Genomic DNA, 20,043 nt, shown 5'->3' with positions numbered 1-20,043 from the left:
CCAGAGAGCGGCCGAGACCTACCGGCCCCCCCCGGTTGGGGGCGCGCATCACTCACTGGGGGCCCTTTCCCAACCCAGCCTTCAGGAGGACCCCCCACATTTGACCTGTGGCCCCGACTTCTCCTAATGGGCCCCTTAGGTCTCCCCCCGTGGCTCACCTCGAACTTGCTCATGAACTCCGCAAAGATGCCGAAGAAGGCCTCGGAGGTGGTGGCTTTGGAATCCTCGCCGAAAAAGGCCAGCGCCTTGCCCAGCTCCTCCATGGCTTCGCGCTGCAGCCCGTCCAGAGCCCGTAGCACGGGCTGAGCCGTCTCCAGGAAGGACTAGTGGGCCTCTGTTAAGGAAACTGCCGGCCTGCTAGGTGCTCCCACGTTCAGGGGCAGTGACCCAAGACAGCAGCCTAGCTGCCCCACTGCAGTCTGCCCCAGAACTTTTGCTCAGTTAGGAACCATGCCCTCTTCAGAGGCTCCGGTCCCATTGCCCACTGCCCTCCAGGTCCTAAAACCTGCCACTTTCAGTCCAGCCTCAGGCCTTTCACTTGCTCCTCTCTCTGCAGGGCAGCTCTCTTCCCTGATGGCTCTGCTTAGATGCCAACCCCCTCCCCCCTTCCCAACCATCCACTTATAGTAGCTCCCTGTCACTCTCTAGGCTTACTCTTTCTTTCTTTAGTTTCTATAGCATTTGTCACTATCTGTGCTCAGTGGGAATGTTCCCCTCTCCTGACTGGCCTCTCCTTGTATCTTGTGACTTAGGTCTGTGCTTTTCTGCCCATGAGGACAGATGGGGCAAGGCAGTGGCTTTAGGACAGTTGAAAGAGCACCTCCTCAGTTACACAGAGACTTGGCATAAGTGCTTAGATTCTAAACGACCCAAGATGGACCCTCTTCCAGCACCCCTGGGCCCACAGCAGCCTCTGCCCAGAATCTCTGCTAGGACACGAGGTCTGCACTGGCCATGGGAGCCACAGCCAGCTACCTGACCATCCCAGGGTCCACTCGGGCACAGGGACAGGCTGCTCAGAGGATACCGCCATGACCACAGCAAACTTGTCCTCGCTGGAGGGGGACATGCTCTGGCAGGCGGCCTGTATCTCACTGATGGTGCCGTGGAGGTCAGCCAGGTCGCTGGCCAGGGCCCGTTGGTTCACTGGAAGGAGGGGGACAGAAGCCTCATGGGGCCGCCCTCCCAGCCCAAGATGGCAGTGCCTGTGCCTCCCACCCATCCACCCAGCCTACCTTTGGCAGCCAGGGGCACGGTGGGCAGGTCTTGAGCAAAGCCCAGGAGCTCGGGGAAGTGCTGGCTCAGCGATTTGGCAAGGATGTGCAGGAAGGTGGACTTCCCGTCCACTGTCTTGGTGGAGTTCAGCTGCAAGTGACCCCCAACATGTGTCCTCCTCAAGGACCCCATCAGATTCCTGGTCACATGGCCCAGGTACTGTCGGCCCTGCTTCTTCTCCTGGACTGTGGCATTCATTCCTGGCCCTTGACTCTCTCCAACTCCAAAGTTCATAAACTTAGTGCTAGTATTCCCTCCTCTGCAACTTTTATCTGTGGGATGCCTCAGCCCTCCGCATGAGCTGGAGGTTCCCTGGCCCAGATCTTTGAGATCCCCAGCTAGGGGAGACCCCCAGGTTTTCCGGTCCTTGTAAGTTTGCCCTTGTCAGCAGATCTAGCCCAAAAGTCTCTAACCCCAGCAAAGGTGGGGAGCATCGCTCTCAGATCTTCCCTCTTGTGGTTTTCTGGAACCATCTGTGGCCCATCTGAGCCTCAGACATCCTATCTACATTCATATCTACAAATGGAGTTTTTTTTCCTCTTTTTTAAAACAACAAAAAGCACCTTGGGGAAAAGTCCCAGAAACACTGGGGAAGGCTGGGTATTGGAGCTGTCCTTTCTCTCATCCTAGATCTTTCGAGGGCAGGACTGGCCTGACAGTGGTGGTAGTGTTGAGGGCACAGAAGCTACCAGGTGGGACTCTCCCCTTCCTCCTGGAGCCTTCCCTCCCTGCCCTCCCTCAAAGCTTGGCTTGGAGAAGCCACCCCCTCCCCCCTTTGCTGCAGTTACATCCTGGCCTGCAGGCAGCCAGCTCTTCCTCCTGGAGGAAGGGCCCTCCTTGGCCATTGTTTTCTCCTTCCCTCTGCCATGACTTGGGTTAGGCCTGGCCTCCCCAGCATTGATGGTAGAGCAACCTAACTGATTACTGCAGACTGGCCCTCTCACCTCCGTCAGGAAGTTGATCTTGAAGCCTGTGGTCTTGTTGGTTTTGGGCTGTCCATCGTTGAGATAGTTGCCCATGGCCAACACAAACTGTGGAGAGGAAGGTGGGCAGGTTCCGCCCAGGTCCTCACCCCATCCCCACCCCCCTGGCCTGCTATCAGGATGGGTCTCCAGACCAGGAAGCCCCAGGGGCAGACCGGCAGGTACAGTGACCAGACAGGGGGTGTGCCCTGACCTCCAGGATCTTGGCGAGCTTCCGGCTATTCTTGAGCTCGAGGGAGGCCTGGCGCAAGCACTCCAGGCTGCCCCGGATCTCCTCTGTCTTCTCCTGTAGGGTGGCCTGGAAGTGGAGGCTGCGCAGGCGGGTCTTGTATTCGGGAACCGACAGCATCTGCCACGAAGTCAGGGCCAGGATTCATCCATTGCCCTCCGCACCCCCAGGAGACCCACTGCCCCGCCGCAGCTTCGGGCGAGGGTCAGCTGGCTGTCTGGGTCCCGTATTCCCTTAGGAAAAACAAGCACAACCTCTAGGGGGCACCCTTCCCATCTACCTTGGACCTCGGGTGGGAACTGGCCATTCTTTAATGTACAACTGGGACCCAGAGGTGTCAGCGCGGTGGCGGTAGGGGAGCGGGACCTACGCGGCCCCCGGACATAGCGGGAGCCCGGATGGAGGCGGCCAGGCCGGGTCATGGCCGCAGTACCTGCAGGACGAACTGGTCGGGCTCGCTGAGGCGGCCGGGCGCCTCCCGGAAGGCCTGGTAGCGCTGCTCCTCGTCGGCGTCGGGCGCGAAGAGCAGCAGCTGCGCCAGGTGCGCGGGCTCCAGGCGCCGGGGCTCCATGCTCATGAGCACCTGCCGCAGCTCGGCCGGGCTCAGCTTCAGGTGCGCCAGCAGGATGGCTGCGGGCGGGGCCGCGAGGTGAGCCGGGGGCGGGGCCCGGACGGGAGTGGGCGGGGCTTCGAGATTCCCCTGGGCTACTCGGTGGAGCCTGGGAGGGGGACAAGGAACCGAGGCGGGGCAGGAACCGGCCCGGAGATGGAGAGGGTCCCTCCTGCGACCCACTAAAGGGCGAGGGCGGGGTTCTCGAGGAGACAGGCCTAGAATTGAGTGGGGCCTGTGGGGGTGGGGCCAAGGAACTAGGGAGGGGCCTGCGAGAGGGAGAGTAGAGGATGTGGCTGGAGCGGAGGCCAAAACCCGGGAGCCGATTAGGGTGAGGGCGGGGCCAACAACGGGGCGGGGCCTATGGGGGTGGAGCCAGTGCCGGCACCTGCGCCCAGATGGGATCTGGCCGGCTGTGAGACCTGGGAGGAGGCCTTCGCTCAGCCGGGCGGCAGGTGTCAGGGGCCCCGCGGGCTAATCTCTGTCATCCACCGGGGCAAATCCAAAGATCTGCGGCCCAGGAGGGCCGACTCCTGCCCCCCACAACCCCTGGAACTCCCTGGACCCTCACAGGTGTTGTAGGCCTTCTTATGGGAGAGGATCTCCACCACCTCCTTCTTCCTGAAGGGCTCAGGCCCGGGCACTGGCTCTGGAACGGAAACTGATGGTTTAATGAGGGGAAGCTAGGCTGAGGGTGTCAGAGGGCCCAGGAGGGGTGTGGCCACACCCAACAGCCCAGATGCCCCCGACCATGGCCTTGACTGAATCAGCTCCAGGTGTCCACACTCCCCTTACTCCTCAGCCTGCTACGCATGGACTCTCGGATCCAGTCTAACACACTCAGCAGGCGTGGTATGTGTCCCTCCTCCCATCCTCTCTCCCCTGGGCCTTAGGACTGAGCTGGCCGAGTAAGGAGACCCAACCACCTCTCGACCTTTCAGATGCTTCCTGGATGGACACGGCCTCTCTCCTCCATCCCAGGACCACCTTCTACACGCAACATCCCTGGCTGCCTGGAGCTCCACCCAATATAGGGAGATACCCAGAGAGGGGCGAGGGGAGAGAGAGACTGGAAGGGATATTTGTGGATGCCTCCTGCCCACCTTATTCTCGCTGTGTGACTTTGAGCACATTACCCAGCCTCCCTGTGCTTCCTCATCAGGAAGCTGTGGTGATCACAGTTCCTACCTCAGAGTTGTCACAGGGTTAATTTAGAAACCAGGGTGTCCGGCATTTGGTTGGCATGCAATAAATGCCAGTTATTATTATTATCTCCATTTTGAGGTGGGGAAACTGAGGCTCTGAGAAGTTAAATGACTTAGGGACAAATGGCACTCAGTGCAGACCTCAGGGACCCTAAGCCCTGGGCTGTCATGGAGCATCTGGTGTCTGGATTCCCCCAGGGACCTCAGCTACTCACTAGCAGGTTTCTGGGTACCAAAGTGGAGCTCCAGGTCGAGGTATTTCACCATGTCGCTCAACTTGTCATAGTCAGAGTCCTCCCCGAGCTGCGAGGATGGAGGGGAGGTCAGAGTGAGGAGGAATGCTGGCAGCTGGACCGCCGTCCCCCACCCCCCATCCTCTAAGGGCTGCCCTGGGAGCTCCAGGAGGGAGAGCCCCCATCAGCCCCCGGGATAAACCCCGGGGCAGGAGGAGACTGCAGGAGAAGCGAAATCATCCAAGTTATCAGGTGGTGAGCTGGCTCCTCTTGTGGTCAACATCACACTTACACCTGGAACACTGCACGCAGAAGCCAGCAAGTTGCGCTGGGGCTGGGGATAAAGGGGCTGTAAGGGCCTGGAGCCAACCAAGGGGCTTAAGGAGGTGGCTGAGGGGTCTGGCCCTGTTTTGACGTGTCCTTTGCAGGGAGTGAGTTCACCAGAGCTGCCCTAGGTTCCTGATGCTGAGGGAACGGAAGCAGGGAAATGCCAGGGGCTAAAAGCTGGACAGGTGTCTGTGACGAATGGTCTGGATGAGAGGTGACATTCTGGAAGGGCCATATGCGGCTTGGACAGGGAGTGAGGATGGAGTGGTTGCCAAGAAGGAGATCCCAAAGGGAGGGCAGGCACAGAAACAAAGTCTCATAACATGGTGACATGGCAGGGACCTGGCACGGATGTGGACTTGGCTAGATGCATGACCTGTGTCCCTGTGTCCACCTTCAGTAACCAGTGGAAGGACCACTCTGCAGAGCAAGGCTTAAAGACCCAGCTGAGGCTGGTAGGAGTGAGGTCTCCAGGGGACTCAGCAGGTCCCTGTTTGTGGCTTTGTCCTGTTGAGCATTTTCATCAGCAACATAGAAAGGTTCCCTGGAGATGTGGGCTGACGCCAACTTGGCTGGGAAGGCAGGAGACAGAACCAGGACCCAGGAAATGGCAATGGGAAGAAATGAGAAGCATGCCCCAACAGAGAGTGGCTACATGTGAGGGCATGATATTGGTCCCAAGAAGATGAAGGGACTAGGGTTGAGGATGATGGTGGGCATAAGCACTGAGATGGGGCAGCCCCAGAAGCTGAAGGGATCCCAGGCTGTATTGAAAGGAGTATGATGGCCAATTCAAAGGAGGTGAGAATGGTGTTTTCTCCTCTGAGCTGGTTAAGTCCCATTGGGGGGTCTGTTTGAGACCCGCCCTTTGACAGAAACATGGCCACTGGACTATGAGGCTAAAAACCACATTCTAAGGGAATGACCTAAAGAACAGGGATGAGGTGAACTTTGCTCATCTGACAGGCTGGTCGGTGTGTGGATAAGAAAGTATTTTCTCTGCCTGATTTCAAAAGACAGGACAGAAAGCAGGGCATGGAATCTTAGGGAGACAAGATGTCAGAGAAATACAAGGAGGGCTGGTTAAAACTGTCCAGTGAGGAAAGGGACGCCTGGACAGATAGTGAGTTCCCCATCACTGAAGGCGTTCAAGTATATATTGGCAGTGTTGTTTGGGAAGAAATTCAAGCATCTAAGTGAAAGGGTAGAGGCTAGTGTGCAGGGGTTTGGACCAGCTGCCCTTTTAAGAATCCTTCAGTCTTGGCTCCTGTGAATGAACTGCTCATACTAGACTGTCCAACAGTTTGAGGGCCCGTGATTCTCTAACCAGATGTTCTTCTCTTGGCTCTAAGAGCCTAAGGGAACAAGTCAGATCTCAAGAGTGAGGTTCCTTTAGTGCCATTCCTGGGGGTCCCCATTGTGTCACTGGCTTAGGGACACAGACTGGGCTTCAAGGCGTGCATCGACTACCAAGGGTGGACATGTCCTTGGGCTGGGCCTCCATTCATCTTCTGTTCAGTGTGGGGAGGACGAGGGGACATTCCAGCTGATGATGGAAGAGGCCTGGAGATGGGTCTTGTCTTCAATGCTGCTGCCCCAGACTACCCTCCCCTGGTGCAGGGCACCCCTGGGCCCCGGGTCACCTACCTGACCCCAGATGGTGCCTTCCGAGTTCTCCACCTGCTCCCACCGCAGGCGCTTGACGCTCATATGGCTGGTCTCGCTGCGGCGGTGGCCCAGGCCCCGGGACAGCATGGGGGGTGCACAGGGCACGGGTGGGGGCAGGGGCGGGGGGGGTGGTGGAGGGACTGGGTGGCTGAGTTGGGTGAGGGGCTTTGCCAGCGCCTGAGTGGGGCCCCGGGGACCGTCAGGGGTGCGGGAGCTGGGCTTGGGGTCGTGGAAGGGCAGGGGGGGTGGTGGGGGGGGGCTGAGCGGGGGCGGGGGGATGTGGTCAGAGATGGAGGAGTATGTCAGGGAGCTGCCTTCCTCACTGCTGCTGATGCATTCACTGGCGCTGCTCCGCTCGTTGGTTACAAAGCTGCCCTGGTCATCGTGGAAGCTCATCTGGTGGGGGCAGAGCAAGGCAGGGGGAGGGCCAGGCTGGGCCCAGGGAGACTGGAGCATGGGGCAAGGTGAGGGAGAGTGGGATAGCTTGGGGCAGGGGCTGGGATAGCCTGGGGACAAGGATAGGATAGTCTGGTGGGTTAGCCTGAGGCTGTGGGTGGGACGGCCTGACGGTGTGTAAGGTAGCCTGGGACAAGGAACGGGGTAACCTGAGACAGGGTATATGGGGTAGGCTTGGGTAAGTGGTCTCAGAGCTTGAGTCAAAGGATGAGATAGCTTGAGCCAGAGAGTGAGGCAGCCTGGGACAGACTCTAGGGTGGACTAGGGCAGGGAGAGGTGTAGCCTGGGGCAGATTCTAGGGTAGACAGGGGAAGAGTGGGGTAGCCTGGGGCAGTTTTTAGGATGGACTAGGGCAGGGAGTGGGGTAGCCTGGGACAGATTCTAGGTGGACAGGGGAAGAGTGGGGTAGCCTGGGGCAGTTTCTAGGATGGACTAGGGCAGGGAGAGGGGTAGCCTGGGGCAGATCCCAAGGGCAGCAGGCCTCTTGCAGGAGCCCGGGGACACTGTTCCCCTACAGAGCCCCATGTCATACTTGGCCCCCTCCCCCTCCACGTCTGCCTGCCTGCTCACCTCCTCATAGTCGTTCTCGGGGCTCAGGAAATCATCCACGATGGTGACCCGGGGGCCCAGCTGCTCACTCAGCACATCCAGGAAGCGGTCAGTATCCTGGCTTCGCACGGGGCGGGAGAAGGTGAAGAGCTTCCTGCGGCTAGGTGGGCGGGCAGGGTCCGGGCTGGGGGGGCTGTCAGAGCGCATGGGCCCAGGGCTGGGCTGCGGGGATGGCGCCCTGCTGCTGTCCAGGCTGGCGTAGGGGTGGGACTCAGAGCTGCTGGGGGAGGCTGGGCCCCCTGAGCACAGTGGGTAGTAGCAGGGGGAAGAGAGGAGCTGCTCACTGGGCCATGAGATGCTGGATGAGGTCCTGGGCCCTGGGGTGGGAGATGGAGCGTGAGGACCCCTCTTCGGTCAGTACCTGGGGCCCAGGTGCAGGCTGGAGGGGAGGGGCCCAGGTCAGGCTGGCTCTGTGTCCCTGAGCACCTTCTTTTCCCTCTCTGGACCCTGCGCAGGAAGACCTTGTGTGACCCTGCCTCCACAGGCTCTTCCCTGAGAGTGACGAAAGGCCAGAGTGCAGGGGGAGCCCTGCTTAGCCCCAGGACAGGCCAGACTCCAGCTCATCTTGGAAGGGACACAGGGATGTCCAAGGGTCATGAGGCACCTCCCACACCCAGCAGGCCCTTGGCTCACAGGAGCACTGCCCAGGGGTCCTGCCTTCTGAACTGCAGAGAAACCATCAAGTGTGTCCTGTGAGCAACCATCTTCCCAGCTGTGCCATTCACAGACCAACACGTGCACATAATAGTTTATCCAACAGCTCCATGCTAACTTGGGGACTCCTTTGGGGCAGCCGTCTGTTTTTCTAGATCCACAGTTGGGGTAAGGATCAGGGGGGACATACAAGGGGCCAGGACAACCCTGACCTTGACGGCCCCATGGAGGCTGCTTGGGTTTCCCACAACTCAGTCCTGTGGCCATGGAGCAAAGAGGGGGCTCCAGGTGTATGCCTGGAGGTGGGGGCAGCACCAGACAGCCAGCCAGGAGGACAGAGGCCAGTGCTGCCCTCAGGAGCCAGGGCTGGCTGAGCCCTCACCTGCTGTGCCTGCCGAGCTGGGTACTGGTGGGGAGGCACGGGATCTGGATGTGGTCCCCATCTTCCCTTTGAAGCTGCTGCTCAGTCGGGACTCAAGCTCCGCATAGACGGCTGACATCTGTGGGGAGGGGAGGCAGGAGTGGGTCCAGCCCGCTCTCACCTCCCCCACATGGTCCTAACATGTCTGAGAGGCTGGGCCTGGGTGGTCTGGGAGGCAGGGGTCTGCCCCAGCCCCATGGGCCACCCATTCCCAGCTCCCCACTGACACCACCAGGAGGGTAGAGAGAGGGTCTCACCATCTTGGGGTTGGGGGTCTCGGGGAGGGATGTGCCATCACCAGCCTGGCGCTCGCCTGGGATCAGAGGAAGAGGCATCTCGGGGCAGTCACTGGGACCTGTCAGGGAATCAGGAGGGCCAAGTCCGCCACAGCGAGGAGTCTAGTGACTGCTTCTGAGCTCTAAGGCTCAGGCCTCAGCCCGGACCCAGCGCAGAGCCTTGGAGAAAACCAGCAAGCCCTGCAGCCCCCAGGAGGGCCACCACTCAGCCCATTCCCAAGGATTTCTCATCTCACCAAGCCCACTTTGCAGGTGGGAAAATTGAGCCCTTGTGGCACTCTCCCACCCACTCCAGGCTTTGGGTCGATAGCCTTACCACAGCCGAGGCTGGCCTCCAGGCCCTGGGACCGGAGGCTGCGGCGGCACATGGAGGAGGCCCTGAGGGAACTCCGTGGCTGGGGCTCAGGCGCCGGCTCGGGTTCCGGCTCAGGCTCCAGGTCCAGCTCGGGCTCTGGCTCTGCTGTGGGACATGACAGGGAGATAGGCGCCTTGTCCTCTTAGCCAGACAAGGAGCCTCCAAACACAGGGATACAGGGAGGGTGAGGGCAGCAGCCATCTGCACCCATCTGTGACCCCCAGCCCTGCTTGGCTCCAGGACAGCTCTCAAGGGGAAGCCTGAGGTGAGAAACCCGGTGCCAGGAGCAGAGGGAGCACAGGGGTGGTGCTGGCCTGAGGCCAGAGGCCGGGTGGAGATGGCCACAGCCCACCCCACAGGGCCACTTCTCATGACAAGAGCTTAGGATCCTGTGATTCCAAGGTCTCAACACCCAGTCACTGCTGCCCACAGGGGCTTGCAGGGTGAAATGGAAGGTTCCAGGTCTAGGCAGATGTGTGGGACATCTGCTGCCCAGCCTGCACCCTGAGCTTCTTGCTAAAACCCTCAACCCTCTCCCAACAAACTGTGGGTCCCCAGGAGTAGGGACAGTGGGCACACAGGGGCCAGCACGTAGATCTGCAGACTGTGAATAGCGGCTGCAGAGTGCCTAGAACAAACACACAGGCTTGGCACGCTTTCGATTCCCAGGGCCTAGATGATGAAGCTCATGGTTTCGTATGCACACTGTAATGGGTGGCAGGAGCAGGAAGCTGAGGCTGCGTGTGGTCTGGCAGGCCCTTGTGTGTATCTGTGTGCAGCAGGGCCCACCAGACAGGTGTGACCTGGCTGGGTGCTCACAATCCGGGTCTGTAAACAGTGACCACATGAACTTCTTGATCTGTGTCACACTTTCCGGGGCGCAAAGCATAGCCACTGAGCTCACCCCCATTTTGTGGGTGAGAAACCAGAGACCCCAGGCATGGTACCAGCCTGGGTGTGTTGGACATGTATCTGCATGGCACATGGGCACATCTGTATGTTGGAGGGGCGGGTTGGCTGTAATACCTCACAGGCGAGAACAGGTGTGTGGCTCTTCACCTGGTGGGCTGGGCAGGGGAGGGGCGGCTTACCTGTCATGGCCGTGTAGCCCAGGAAGCATGCAATCTTCTCCTGGCAGAGCTCCTGCTCCTCGTAAGTCAGCAGCTGGTAGATGAACTGCCAGAGGACCTGCTTGGCAGGTGTGTCCAGCACAGGGTACACATCAACGATGAGAGTGTCGATGTTCCTGCAGGAGGGTGCAGGAGCAAGGGGCTCATCATAGGGGGTGGGGTGGGGGTGGACAAGGGGGGCACTTCCAGGCCACAGAATTTGGGCTCAGGCCCTGTCCCCACCCTCACAAGACAGAGAGGTGGGCAGAACGGCAGGCTGTGGAGACAGGCCACCCCAATTCAAATCCCGCCTCTCCCACTTACCAGCCAAGTGACATTTCTCAAGTTATTTAATTGCCCTGTGCCTCACTTTCCTCATCTGTAAAATGGGGATAAAAATAACATCTACCACACAGAGCTGTTGTGAAGATTAAAATACATACAGTGTATTGGGAAGGCTGACTCACTACATCAGGAATTGGCAAACAATGGCCTGTAGGCCAAAATCTGGCCCGCCACCTGTTTTTGTAGAGAAAGTTTTATTGGAACACGGCTGTGCCAATTTGTTCATATATTGTCTACGGCTGTTTTCAGGCTACCACAGCAGAGTTAGATAGTTTCAGCAGAGACTATATGGCCTGCAAAGCCCAAAATATTTACTATCTGGCCCTTCATAGAAATAGTTTGCTGATTCCTGCATTATGTGGACAAAACAAAACTGGACCCTCACATAACACCACATAAAGATGAAATCTAGGTGGATAAAAGACCAAAGTGTGAAAGGTAAAGTTACAAAATTAATAGAAAATAATGCAGGAGAATATCTTTTGACCTACAGGCAGGGAAGGACTTCTTAAACAAAAGTTTAAAGCCAAAGCCACGAGGCCCAAAATGTATTGGATTTGATTATATAAAATCAAGGATGTCTGTTCAAAGAAGCACAACTTGGACACATTCATATTAGATATAACAGAAGTAATAAAAGAAGTAACAAATGGGAGAAGATATTTACAATGTCCAAAATCAATAAGGTTTCAGTATCTAAAATATACAGGGATCTCCTGCAAATCAACAAAGACAAAAACCTCAATAAAACAAAAATGAACCAAGGGTCTGAACAGGTAATTTATAGAAAAGGAAACAGAAAAAGTTAATAAGGTTATGAAAAGATGTTTAAAATAATTAGTAGTTAAAAATCCAAATTAAAATAACAAGATGTCACTTTATGGCTAAAAAAGACTAGCAAAAATAAAAAGCTGGATAGTCCCAAATGTTGGCGAGGACATGGGAATGAGGGAGCCCAGGCGCCGCCGTTGGGAAACAGTGCTCTGGGAAGCAATTTGGCACCAGCTAGTCAAATTCAGTAAACAAAAATCTTAATATCCAGCAATTCTGCTCTTAGATATAAATTTCAAATGAACTGTACATAGCTCCACAGGGAAATGAGCACAACAACATTTGTCACAGTGTTACTGTGGAGGCGACCCAGTGTCCATCACCAGGAAGCTAAGTAGGTAAGACACGGTGGCTGTGATCCATGGGAGTTTGGCTGCAGTTATAAACAATGTATTAAATGTACACAGAGCAAAGTGGACAGATCTAAACACACAGCACTTGATGAAAAAAAGTCAGGTGCGGAATGCAATATATAGCACAATGATGTAAAATAAAAATACATCACAGGACATAGCAGTGCCTACTTTTCAAGGACACCTTTCAACAGAAGGATGCCCATTAAGCTCATCAGATTGGGATACTTGGCATAGGGAGGGAAATGGGAGAGGGAGGGAGACTGAAAGGGAAGGAAAGGGGGAAGCAGCCCAAGTGTCCATCAACTGGTGAACAGATAAGCAAACTGTGGTCGAGCCACACAATGAAATATTATTGGGCCATAAAAAAGGAATGAAGTAGATGCTATAACTTGGGTGAACTTTGAAAATATTATGCTAAGTGGAAAAAGCCAGACATAAACGTCCACATTTATGGAAATCTATAGAAAGTAGATTAGCGGTTGTGTAAGGTTGGGCGCAGCAGAGAAGGGAGGTGGGTGATATGAAAGGGTGCGGGTTTCTTTTTGATGTGACGAAAATGTTCTACAATTGAGCGTGGTGATGGTTGCACATATTTGAGAATATACTACAAACCAGTGCATTGTACACTTAAATGGCTGAATTGTATGGTACGTAAATTATATCCTAATAAAACTGTTTAAATAAAAAAAGAAAAAGGAATGAACAAGTGAGGGGCTTTGCACAGACCATGATAATGACCCTATGGACCAAGGAGTGTGATAAATACAGCCTGCTGTTGCTGCCATGGTGCAAAAACAAAGACACCAGACCACCCCCCAATCAGGGCCTGGCCGGTGGCGAGGGAGCATAGGCAAGGGTCTTATGAGGGTCCCACCAACAACGCTGCAGGTGGTCACTTATGCTTCACTCGCCTAGGTCACGTGGCCAGGAGGTTTCAGAGTCAGGGTTTGTTGTAGAGCAGCCCGACTGCCCCCCTTCCTGGGGCCCCTGGTTCCAACTGCTGCCTCCTTTGAGCCTCCCCCAGGAAAAGGGGGCTGAGGACGCTCAGGCAGGAAGACCCAGATGGTGAGTCTGGACAGGATTGGGGGCCCACCCGGGGCAGGTCCCCACCACCACTCTGGCCCAGCCACCTGTGTTGGAAGAAGCTCTCAAGGGCCCGGCAGACCCCGTAGCGCTCAGGAGGTGTGAGCAGGTGCTCCAGCTGCTGGCTGAAAGTCCTCCCCTGCACCCGGATGCTGGACGGCAGGATCTCCGCCACCCACTGGAGGGAGGTGAGTGCCGACGACGGGTTGGGGGAATCCAAAGAATCAGAGTCTGCCGGAGCCACAGGCATGAGAGGCACAGGTGACCCAGCGTCCCCAGGTCAGGTGCAATTTCCCTGGCAGCTGGGGGCAGGGGGCCTCCTGAGCTGGGGTGAGCACCACGCATTGGGAGGCACACGTGCTGCCTGCAGCTGGGGACAGGGATGAAGGGAAAGCCCCGGGCAGGGTCCCTGAGGCCACCTCATTGTGTGCTACGGCATCACCTGAGGAGGGAGGCTGCAGGTTTAGGGGAAAAGCAGAGTCATCTGCAGACTTGTAAATCCCACACATGGCAGGAAGCCAAGTGGCAGTGGGGGTCTCACCGCTGGCAAACGGGGCGAGGCCCTCCTCCACCACCAGTGTGGGCATTGCACCACTGCCCTGCAGCATGGACACCACCTTGTCATGGGAGCAGTTCCTGTCAAGAAGAGATGGCCCAGGAGGGCCTGACCAGGATGAGCCCTGTCCACTGCCACCCGCCAGACCTCCCTGTCCTGCCCATAGAGGCCACACAGCTAGACCACAGCAGGGCCAGGAGCAGAAGCCAAGGTCCTGCCTCTCCTGCTCACTAATCTTCACAGAAGAAGCTTCAAACCCAGGGCCAGCTGGACACTTCTGGGTACAGAAGGGGTCATGCCCATGTCACCCGTAGGAAGGGCTCCCCCTTAAGAGCAAGACACAGAGGGTCTACCCCACTCTGTGTCCCCAACGTGGAGCTGGGGTGTTTTCTCATTGGAAGGATGAATTGACATCCTGGCTAGGATGGGAGGATAGATTCAACAGTTTCCACAGGAAGAGGGCCAGACCCTGGGAACCAACTGGTCAGAGGAGACCAGGACCATGGCCTGGGTGTCCCAAGAGGCAGAAATCTTGGGGGACAGTTCGTCACCAAGCTCTGATCTCCCCAATAGCCTCTGACCTCATGTCCAGTCCGTTAAGGAAGAGAATCCGGTCGCCCGACTTGAGGGAAGCATTATCAGCCGGGCTCCCTGGAAGCAAGAAGAGAGGGCATGCTAGTGAGCTGGGCAGGGCTAGCCCCGCTCTGCGAGCCTGATGCCACTCTCCTGTTTCACAGGTGGGAAATGGGATGGGTGGCAGAGGAGAGCCAAATTCAGGTCAGCAGTCCTCACATTAGACCCAGCACCTCTCTGCCCTCGCTGCTCTAAGCAGGAAGTGATCCCCTGGATGGGTGGGAATGCTGGGGGTTCATTCCTTCCTGCAAAAACCACAAGAAAGTCAGCCCTGAGCTGTTGGAGAAGAGCAGAAATGAGGAACGTCTCGAGAGCAGTGTGTCTGCAGCATCTGCCCACCTGCTGAGGACCCCACTCCATACACTGTCCTCGGCCCTGCAGATAAAGGCCCACGTCGTAGATTCCTCTGTGCCTTTGTCACCAGGAGAAAATGCATCTCCTTAGAGGGAGGCAGTGTCCTCCCTCAGGCTGGGAAACATGGTGTATTAGTCATGTTTTTTATGCTCTGACATCTTGGGGCCTTGCTGACGCTGGAAGGACTGTCCCTCCCAGGGTTAGCCACTGCCTAGAGAGACTAAATGACAGGTCTGCAAGCGCGAGTTTCACACGCAAATCAACCCCCTCCACTATGGGGCTCTCACCGCCTGGGCCACTGTTCCCTTGCCCTCATCACCCGGGGCCAGGCACCAGACAACTAGGGACAGCCCCTCTGCCCCAGAGCCCTCTGAACTTATTCAAACTAACCATTCTAAACCTGCTTAGCCGGCTCACCCTGCCTTGCTCATTCCTTCCTGCAAAAACCACAAGAAAGGCTCTTGTCCAGGTTTTCCCCTCACTCCCTCTGCCTCCTGACCAACCCTGGTGCTTCCCCACGTGGCCCTGTGTGGCGTGGGTACCCCCTCTTCTTGGGAACTGTGAGTAACAAACTGTCTTTTGCGTGGCAATCATCCCCTGATCTGCTGGCCTCACCATACCCGAATAATAAAATCTGCATTTTAAACTCATGGGAGCAGCTAATTTTCACTCTTTGCCTTGACGGCCTTGAAGGTCAGACCTAACCCCGTATGTAATACCCGGGGAAGGGGGTGCTAGGAAGTTTGCTCCTGTGGGTATAGATTTTTTTCTCTTTCTGCCTCTTTTGCTAGTCATCACTCTAAATTGGATTTGGAAGTAAGTGGGGGGAAATGATACATATCCAAATAAAATATGCTCTCAGGTTGTGAGAAGTTCTCTCTTGAGGCTGTGGGGATTTTCAGGAAGGAAGGGGAATGATCAGGGAAGACTTCCTGGGGGTGAGGGGGGACTGAACAGGGAGGGAGGGTCATGGTTGTGACGAAGCCAACTGGGCCTGCCTGGAGGCTTGGGCCAGCCTGGGGTGGGAGGGCAGAGGGGTTGGGGCAGGGGATTAGAGATCATTGGTCAGGAGTCAGGAGACCCTAGGTTCTGGTCCTTGATTTGCCAAGCCTCTCTAGGCCTCAGTTTCCCCATCTGGAAAAGCTCCCATTGGAGCATCCATTTGGCTTCTGATGACAAGGAAGGAGTGGGGTTGCTGGCCTGGAGGCCAGGTTGGGGAGAATAGCACTCCTGGATTCTAACATGGCCCTAGGCCAGGTATCTCTGGCTACACATGTGGGAGAGGTGGGGAGGCGGGGTGGTGATGGCAGCACAGTTGAAGTGACACATCCCAAAAGGAGAGAGTAATCATTTCTAAAGGAAGCTCCCTAGAGGGCAGCCTTGGGCCTTTTCCCTACAATAGTGTGTCACTCCAGTTTAGTGATGCACAAATCCAAGAACTGGACAACGTCCGTCATCAGGATTAGGTCTCAGAATGATCCCATGGCTGGAACGATGAGGCAAAGGCACTGAGGCACTTTCCCAGGGATCACAAATCCATGCACCGGAGATGTGAGACGCAGAAGGGTAGACAGGACTCAGCACCGGCAGGGGCACCCATGGGGGTGTGTCTCCAGGACCATCATGCTTAGGTGCTGGCAGGGGATGGGTGCAGGTGACCCAGCCCTGCGGGGTGTTACAGGGAGGGGAGAGTTCAATTCTGCACCAGGAGACATTTCTGCCCCACGGAGACCTGCTACAATGGAGTGGGCTGCCTCAGCAAGGAATGAGTTTCTTCCCTCCACCCCCTCACTCCCACTGGAGGGGTGGGAAGGAGGAATTCCTGCACTGAGAACGCTCTGCCTTCGTCAAGATGCCACCATTCCAGGAGCAAGAAGGGGCAGGCTGGGTGGGAGGAGGAGGGGAGTGAGGGTTGGAGGGGGGGGCTGGATAATGGGCAGAGGCCCTGAGGCCCTGCTGCCTCTATGAGCCTGGCCCGCCCAGCAAGTGCCCAGTTCACAGTGGACACTTGGCACGGGGAATGTTGTTTGGGGGACAGCCTGGGTAGGCGCCAGCTTTGTCCCGGCTGTCCCAGTGTCCTGGGAAGTGCCCCCAGCCCTCCCTGTGGACATAGAAAAGGCTTGGATGGAGAACTTGGCACACAGGGCTCAGAGGTGACCCTGAACTTGGAGGGCGTTTGCCCCAACTGGGGCAGATGGAGGATTTGGATCTGCTGCTCTGGACACTCAGAGGACACAGGCTCATGAGGTTGGTACCTAGGGGGGAGGGGGTTATTGAGCAGCGGCCTAACAGGCTTCACCACCAACCCATCCTGGACAACCGCCCACCCCTCACCAGGAAGGACAGACTCGATCCAGACAGGCCCATGGCCGCGCAGCGTGAAGCCGAAGCTCTTGTTGCCCTTGTAGACTCGGACCGTCCTGGGGAGAAAGAAGGGGCCGGGTGGGAGGCGGGCAGCGTGCCCTGCCCTGGGGAGAGGAGGGCTGGGTGCGCAGGAGAGAGTTGTCCCGTGTCCCGCTCCCCTTAACCTCGTCTGCCCCCAGCCCTGAGACGTCCACGCCCCGCCTCCGTCTGTACTCTGTCCAGGTCTCCAGCCCCGAGCCCACCGACCGGGAGGCGTCCGCTGCCGTGCCCGCACGCCCGGGGTACCTGCGCGCGCCCCCCGGGCCGGCGCGGCCGCCCAGCAGCGAGGCGGCCTTGCGCGGGGGCGCCTCGTCGGGGCGGCGCGGGGCGGCGCTGGCGCGCGTGGACACCAGGAGGCGCTCGGGCCGTTCCTCGCTGCGGCTCCGGCGCAGCCGCTGCGCGCCCTGCCCCCGCCGAGCGCGGCACAGCTTGCCCAGCAGACCCTGCGACACCACTTCGTCGAAGCGCGCCCGGTGCTTCTTGGGGATGAAGATCCTGTCGGCGAAGACGGCAGAGTCGGGGTGCGCCCCCTGACTGCGTCCCGATCGCGGCAAACTGCGGCCCAAAGGCGCCTCCTCGTGGGCTCCGCCCTTGGCTCTCCCGCGCCTACCCAGGGATGGCGGAGGAATCAGCAGCCCGCACCCCAGTCTCCCCCTCAGCGCCTAGACTTGCGCCCCAACCAGCCCAGGCCACACAAGGACCATGGCGCCCCGCTCGAGAGAGATACGTTTCGACCGTCCCCATTACTCTGCCCTTGGGAGGCCTGAGTGCCCCCAAAGCCGGTCCCGTTCCTCCACCTGCCTCTATCCTCCATCTGTGGCCTCCCCCCACGCCACTCATCTCATATTCTTGCACCAGGCCAAGGCCCAGCCAGGGATCCCCACCACCCACCCTCTCCCGGCCTGATTCCTGGCAACTCTGCTGGAGAAAACTGAAGCCACAATCCACCCAGTCAGACTTCCCCCAGACCCTCCTGACACTCCCAGGCTTCCTGCTTCTCTGGCCAGCCCTCTCTACAGCTGCCTACTCGGGATGGGCCAGGACCACCACGTCCAGTCCCACCTCCACGCTTTCCCAGGCTGTGGCCCTGTCCAGTACACTCTCTGCTTCCTTAGCTAAACTGAGCTCCCCCTTCAACACCCAACATTGGCCTTCCTTGGGTTTAGTCCTACATGTTTTAGGAAGTCCCTGCTATCTGTGCCAGCCAGGCCCTGGGCTTCAAAGCTGAAGGCACTGTGGTTCCTGCTTTCAAAGGAGTCACCCTGGAAGAGGGTGACTGAAAGGCAGGGGGGCTCGCATGGTCCCCTGTGCCAGGTCCACACCCCGGATGATTCCTTGATAGCTGTGGGTCTCCTCTGTGATGCTGGAAGCTCTCTGAGGGCTGAATCTGTAGCTCAGCTTGGAGCCACAGTGAGCAGCCAGGGCTTGATACATGGGAGGGACTCAGTGACTCAGTAAATGGGTCTACTGCCAGTGGCCCAACCATATCTCTGAGTAATGGCAGCAGTTATCATCGTGTTGGACTCCCCAGTCCATGGCAGAGGATCTGGCAGAGGCTCACAGAGGATCTGTAACTTTTCAGGGTTACACCGCTGGCCCTTGGCACAGCTGGGATAGAAGCCCAGCCGCTGGGCCTCAGCACTGTGGCAGGGCTCTGCTAAGGGCCCCTGAAGTTCTGGTTGATAGCAAGGCCTCCCTGGCTGCATCCCAAGGCTCCCTTCCCTGTTCTCTGTACTAGGAGCCAGCGCCAACGGCACGGTGGGGAGGCGGGGAGGGGAGCAGTGGCCTTGCAGCCAGCTGAAATTCAACCCCTCTGATGTTGCCCAGTGGTCACCACTCAGTTCCCCCTGACCTCTGTGGGTAGGATTAATAAGGCCAGGCAGGCAGAATAAGCTGCCTGGTGGAAAGGAAGGGATATGGATCCTCGGTGAGGGGGGTGCATCGGGCCCTGCCCCCCAGTGAGCTCTGCTCCAGGCGACCATGAGGCCAGAATGACTGGCCTGCTCAACTCTGCCAGGAGCATCCTAGCCTGATATGCTCATCCTTGCCCACCTGCAGTGATTCCCAAAAATCTAGAGCCTCAGCCTCATTCCCCAGATGGTCACTCAAGGTCTCCGGAGCCTGACACCTCCATCTGCCTGGCCTGCACATTCCCCATACCCTTCTGGACCCACCACATGCCTCATGCTCAGGCAAGGGAGGGATGACAAGCCGGAAACTGTCCACTTCATACTTTGGGCTCCAGCCCTAGGCTCCAGAAGGCGTCAGCCCCTCACCCCCAGCCCCTGGGTCCAACTTGGGCAGGGGCCAGGTGACCATCCCAGCTCCACCCCCCAGCAGCAATTAGCAAAAGTCTTGCGCCCCCCTCCCCAGGGTGTGAATGAGGGTAAGTCACCAACTGCACAGGTGGGAGAAGATGGGGTGGCCCTTTCCGTGCTTGGCATCCTTAGGGCTGAGCCAGACGCCCTTCCTGGCTCCATGCAGCTCTGTCTGGCAGCCCAGCCCTGGGTCTGCTAACCCAGCCCAGCCAGGCGCAGTGGGGCCTCATGGACCATTGAGGGGACCACTGCCCCTCTGATCCTGTCAGCCTGGCTGTGGCTGCCCCAGGACTCCCAGATCCCTGCTATGCCAACAGGCTTCTCTGAGGCCATAGGACTCTTCCGGGACCACATAATGACGTTGCACTCAGGGTCAGTTCTGTTCTCTCTGCCTGGGGGTCAGGTCTAAATCCATCTCCAGATTCCCACCAGGGGCTGCCCGAGGGTCCTCTCTCTCCACCAAATTCCCTGCCTCAGCTCTCTGTCCAGTTCTCTCAGCCGGCCCAGTAGCCCAGTCATAGTAAGGAAAGAGGGCTTTTCAATCCCAGCCCTTGGTCCTTGACCCTCATCCCGACCCCTAGGGCCACGCGCGGGACTGGGCGCCCAAAGCCGGGAACTCGCCCCCTTGTCCCCTTCCGGTTATGTCCACCATCCCAGCCCCGGGGCCCCAGCCACGCTCGGTGGTTGCCCACCCAGGGCAGGGAAGCCCCTCAGTGACCCAGCCCCACCCCTTT

At 57.8% G+C, this 20,043-nt stretch overlaps 1 protein-coding gene across 3 annotated transcripts in view; it reads right to left on the bottom strand.

Annotated features, from left to right (window-relative positions):
• The window catches only part of GRID2IP (Grid2 interacting protein), a 40,608-nt gene that overhangs the window by 9,063 nt on the left and 11,502 nt on the right, over window positions 1-20,043 (bottom strand). The window contains exons 3-21 of one of the 3 annotated variants that reach the window (XM_014795602.2): window positions 17,238-17,486; window positions 16,923-17,008; window positions 14,183-14,252; window positions 13,587-13,681; window positions 13,093-13,276; window positions 10,413-10,567; window positions 9,283-9,426; window positions 8,928-9,025; window positions 8,632-8,749; window positions 7,557-7,912; window positions 6,510-6,926; window positions 4,518-4,605; window positions 3,669-3,746; window positions 2,921-3,117; window positions 2,452-2,607; window positions 2,220-2,306; window positions 1,236-1,365; window positions 1,028-1,146; window positions 159-323 (exon numbers count right to left, since the gene is read on the bottom strand). In XM_014795602.2, the coding sequence (XP_014651088.2) occupies window positions 159-323; window positions 1,028-1,146; window positions 1,236-1,365; window positions 2,220-2,306; window positions 2,452-2,607; window positions 2,921-3,117; window positions 3,669-3,746; window positions 4,518-4,605; window positions 6,510-6,926; window positions 7,557-7,912; window positions 8,632-8,749; window positions 8,928-9,025; window positions 9,283-9,426; window positions 10,413-10,567; window positions 13,093-13,276; window positions 13,587-13,681; window positions 14,183-14,252; window positions 16,923-17,008; window positions 17,238-17,486 (2,992 nt within the window). Of the gene's footprint in view, window positions 1-158; window positions 324-1,027; window positions 1,147-1,235; window positions 1,366-2,219; window positions 2,307-2,451; window positions 2,608-2,920; window positions 3,118-3,668; window positions 3,759-4,517; window positions 4,606-6,509; window positions 6,927-7,556; window positions 7,913-8,631; window positions 8,750-8,927; window positions 9,026-9,282; window positions 9,427-10,412; window positions 10,568-13,092; window positions 13,277-13,586; window positions 13,682-14,182; window positions 14,253-16,922; window positions 17,009-17,237; window positions 17,487-20,043 lie in introns of all 3 variants that reach the window. The other 2 variants (XM_087417530.1, XM_087417529.1) reach the window with 2 other exon arrangements.

Source organism: Ceratotherium simum, chromosome 26, assembly GCF_057802395.1.
Source record: "Ceratotherium simum simum isolate JZ-2026a chromosome 26, ASM5780239v1, whole genome shotgun sequence".
NCBI lineage: Eukaryota > Metazoa > Chordata > Mammalia > Perissodactyla > Rhinocerotidae > Ceratotherium > Ceratotherium simum.
The sequence above is the reverse complement of the archived record's forward strand: the minus strand, read 5'-3'. Positions and strand labels throughout refer to the sequence as shown.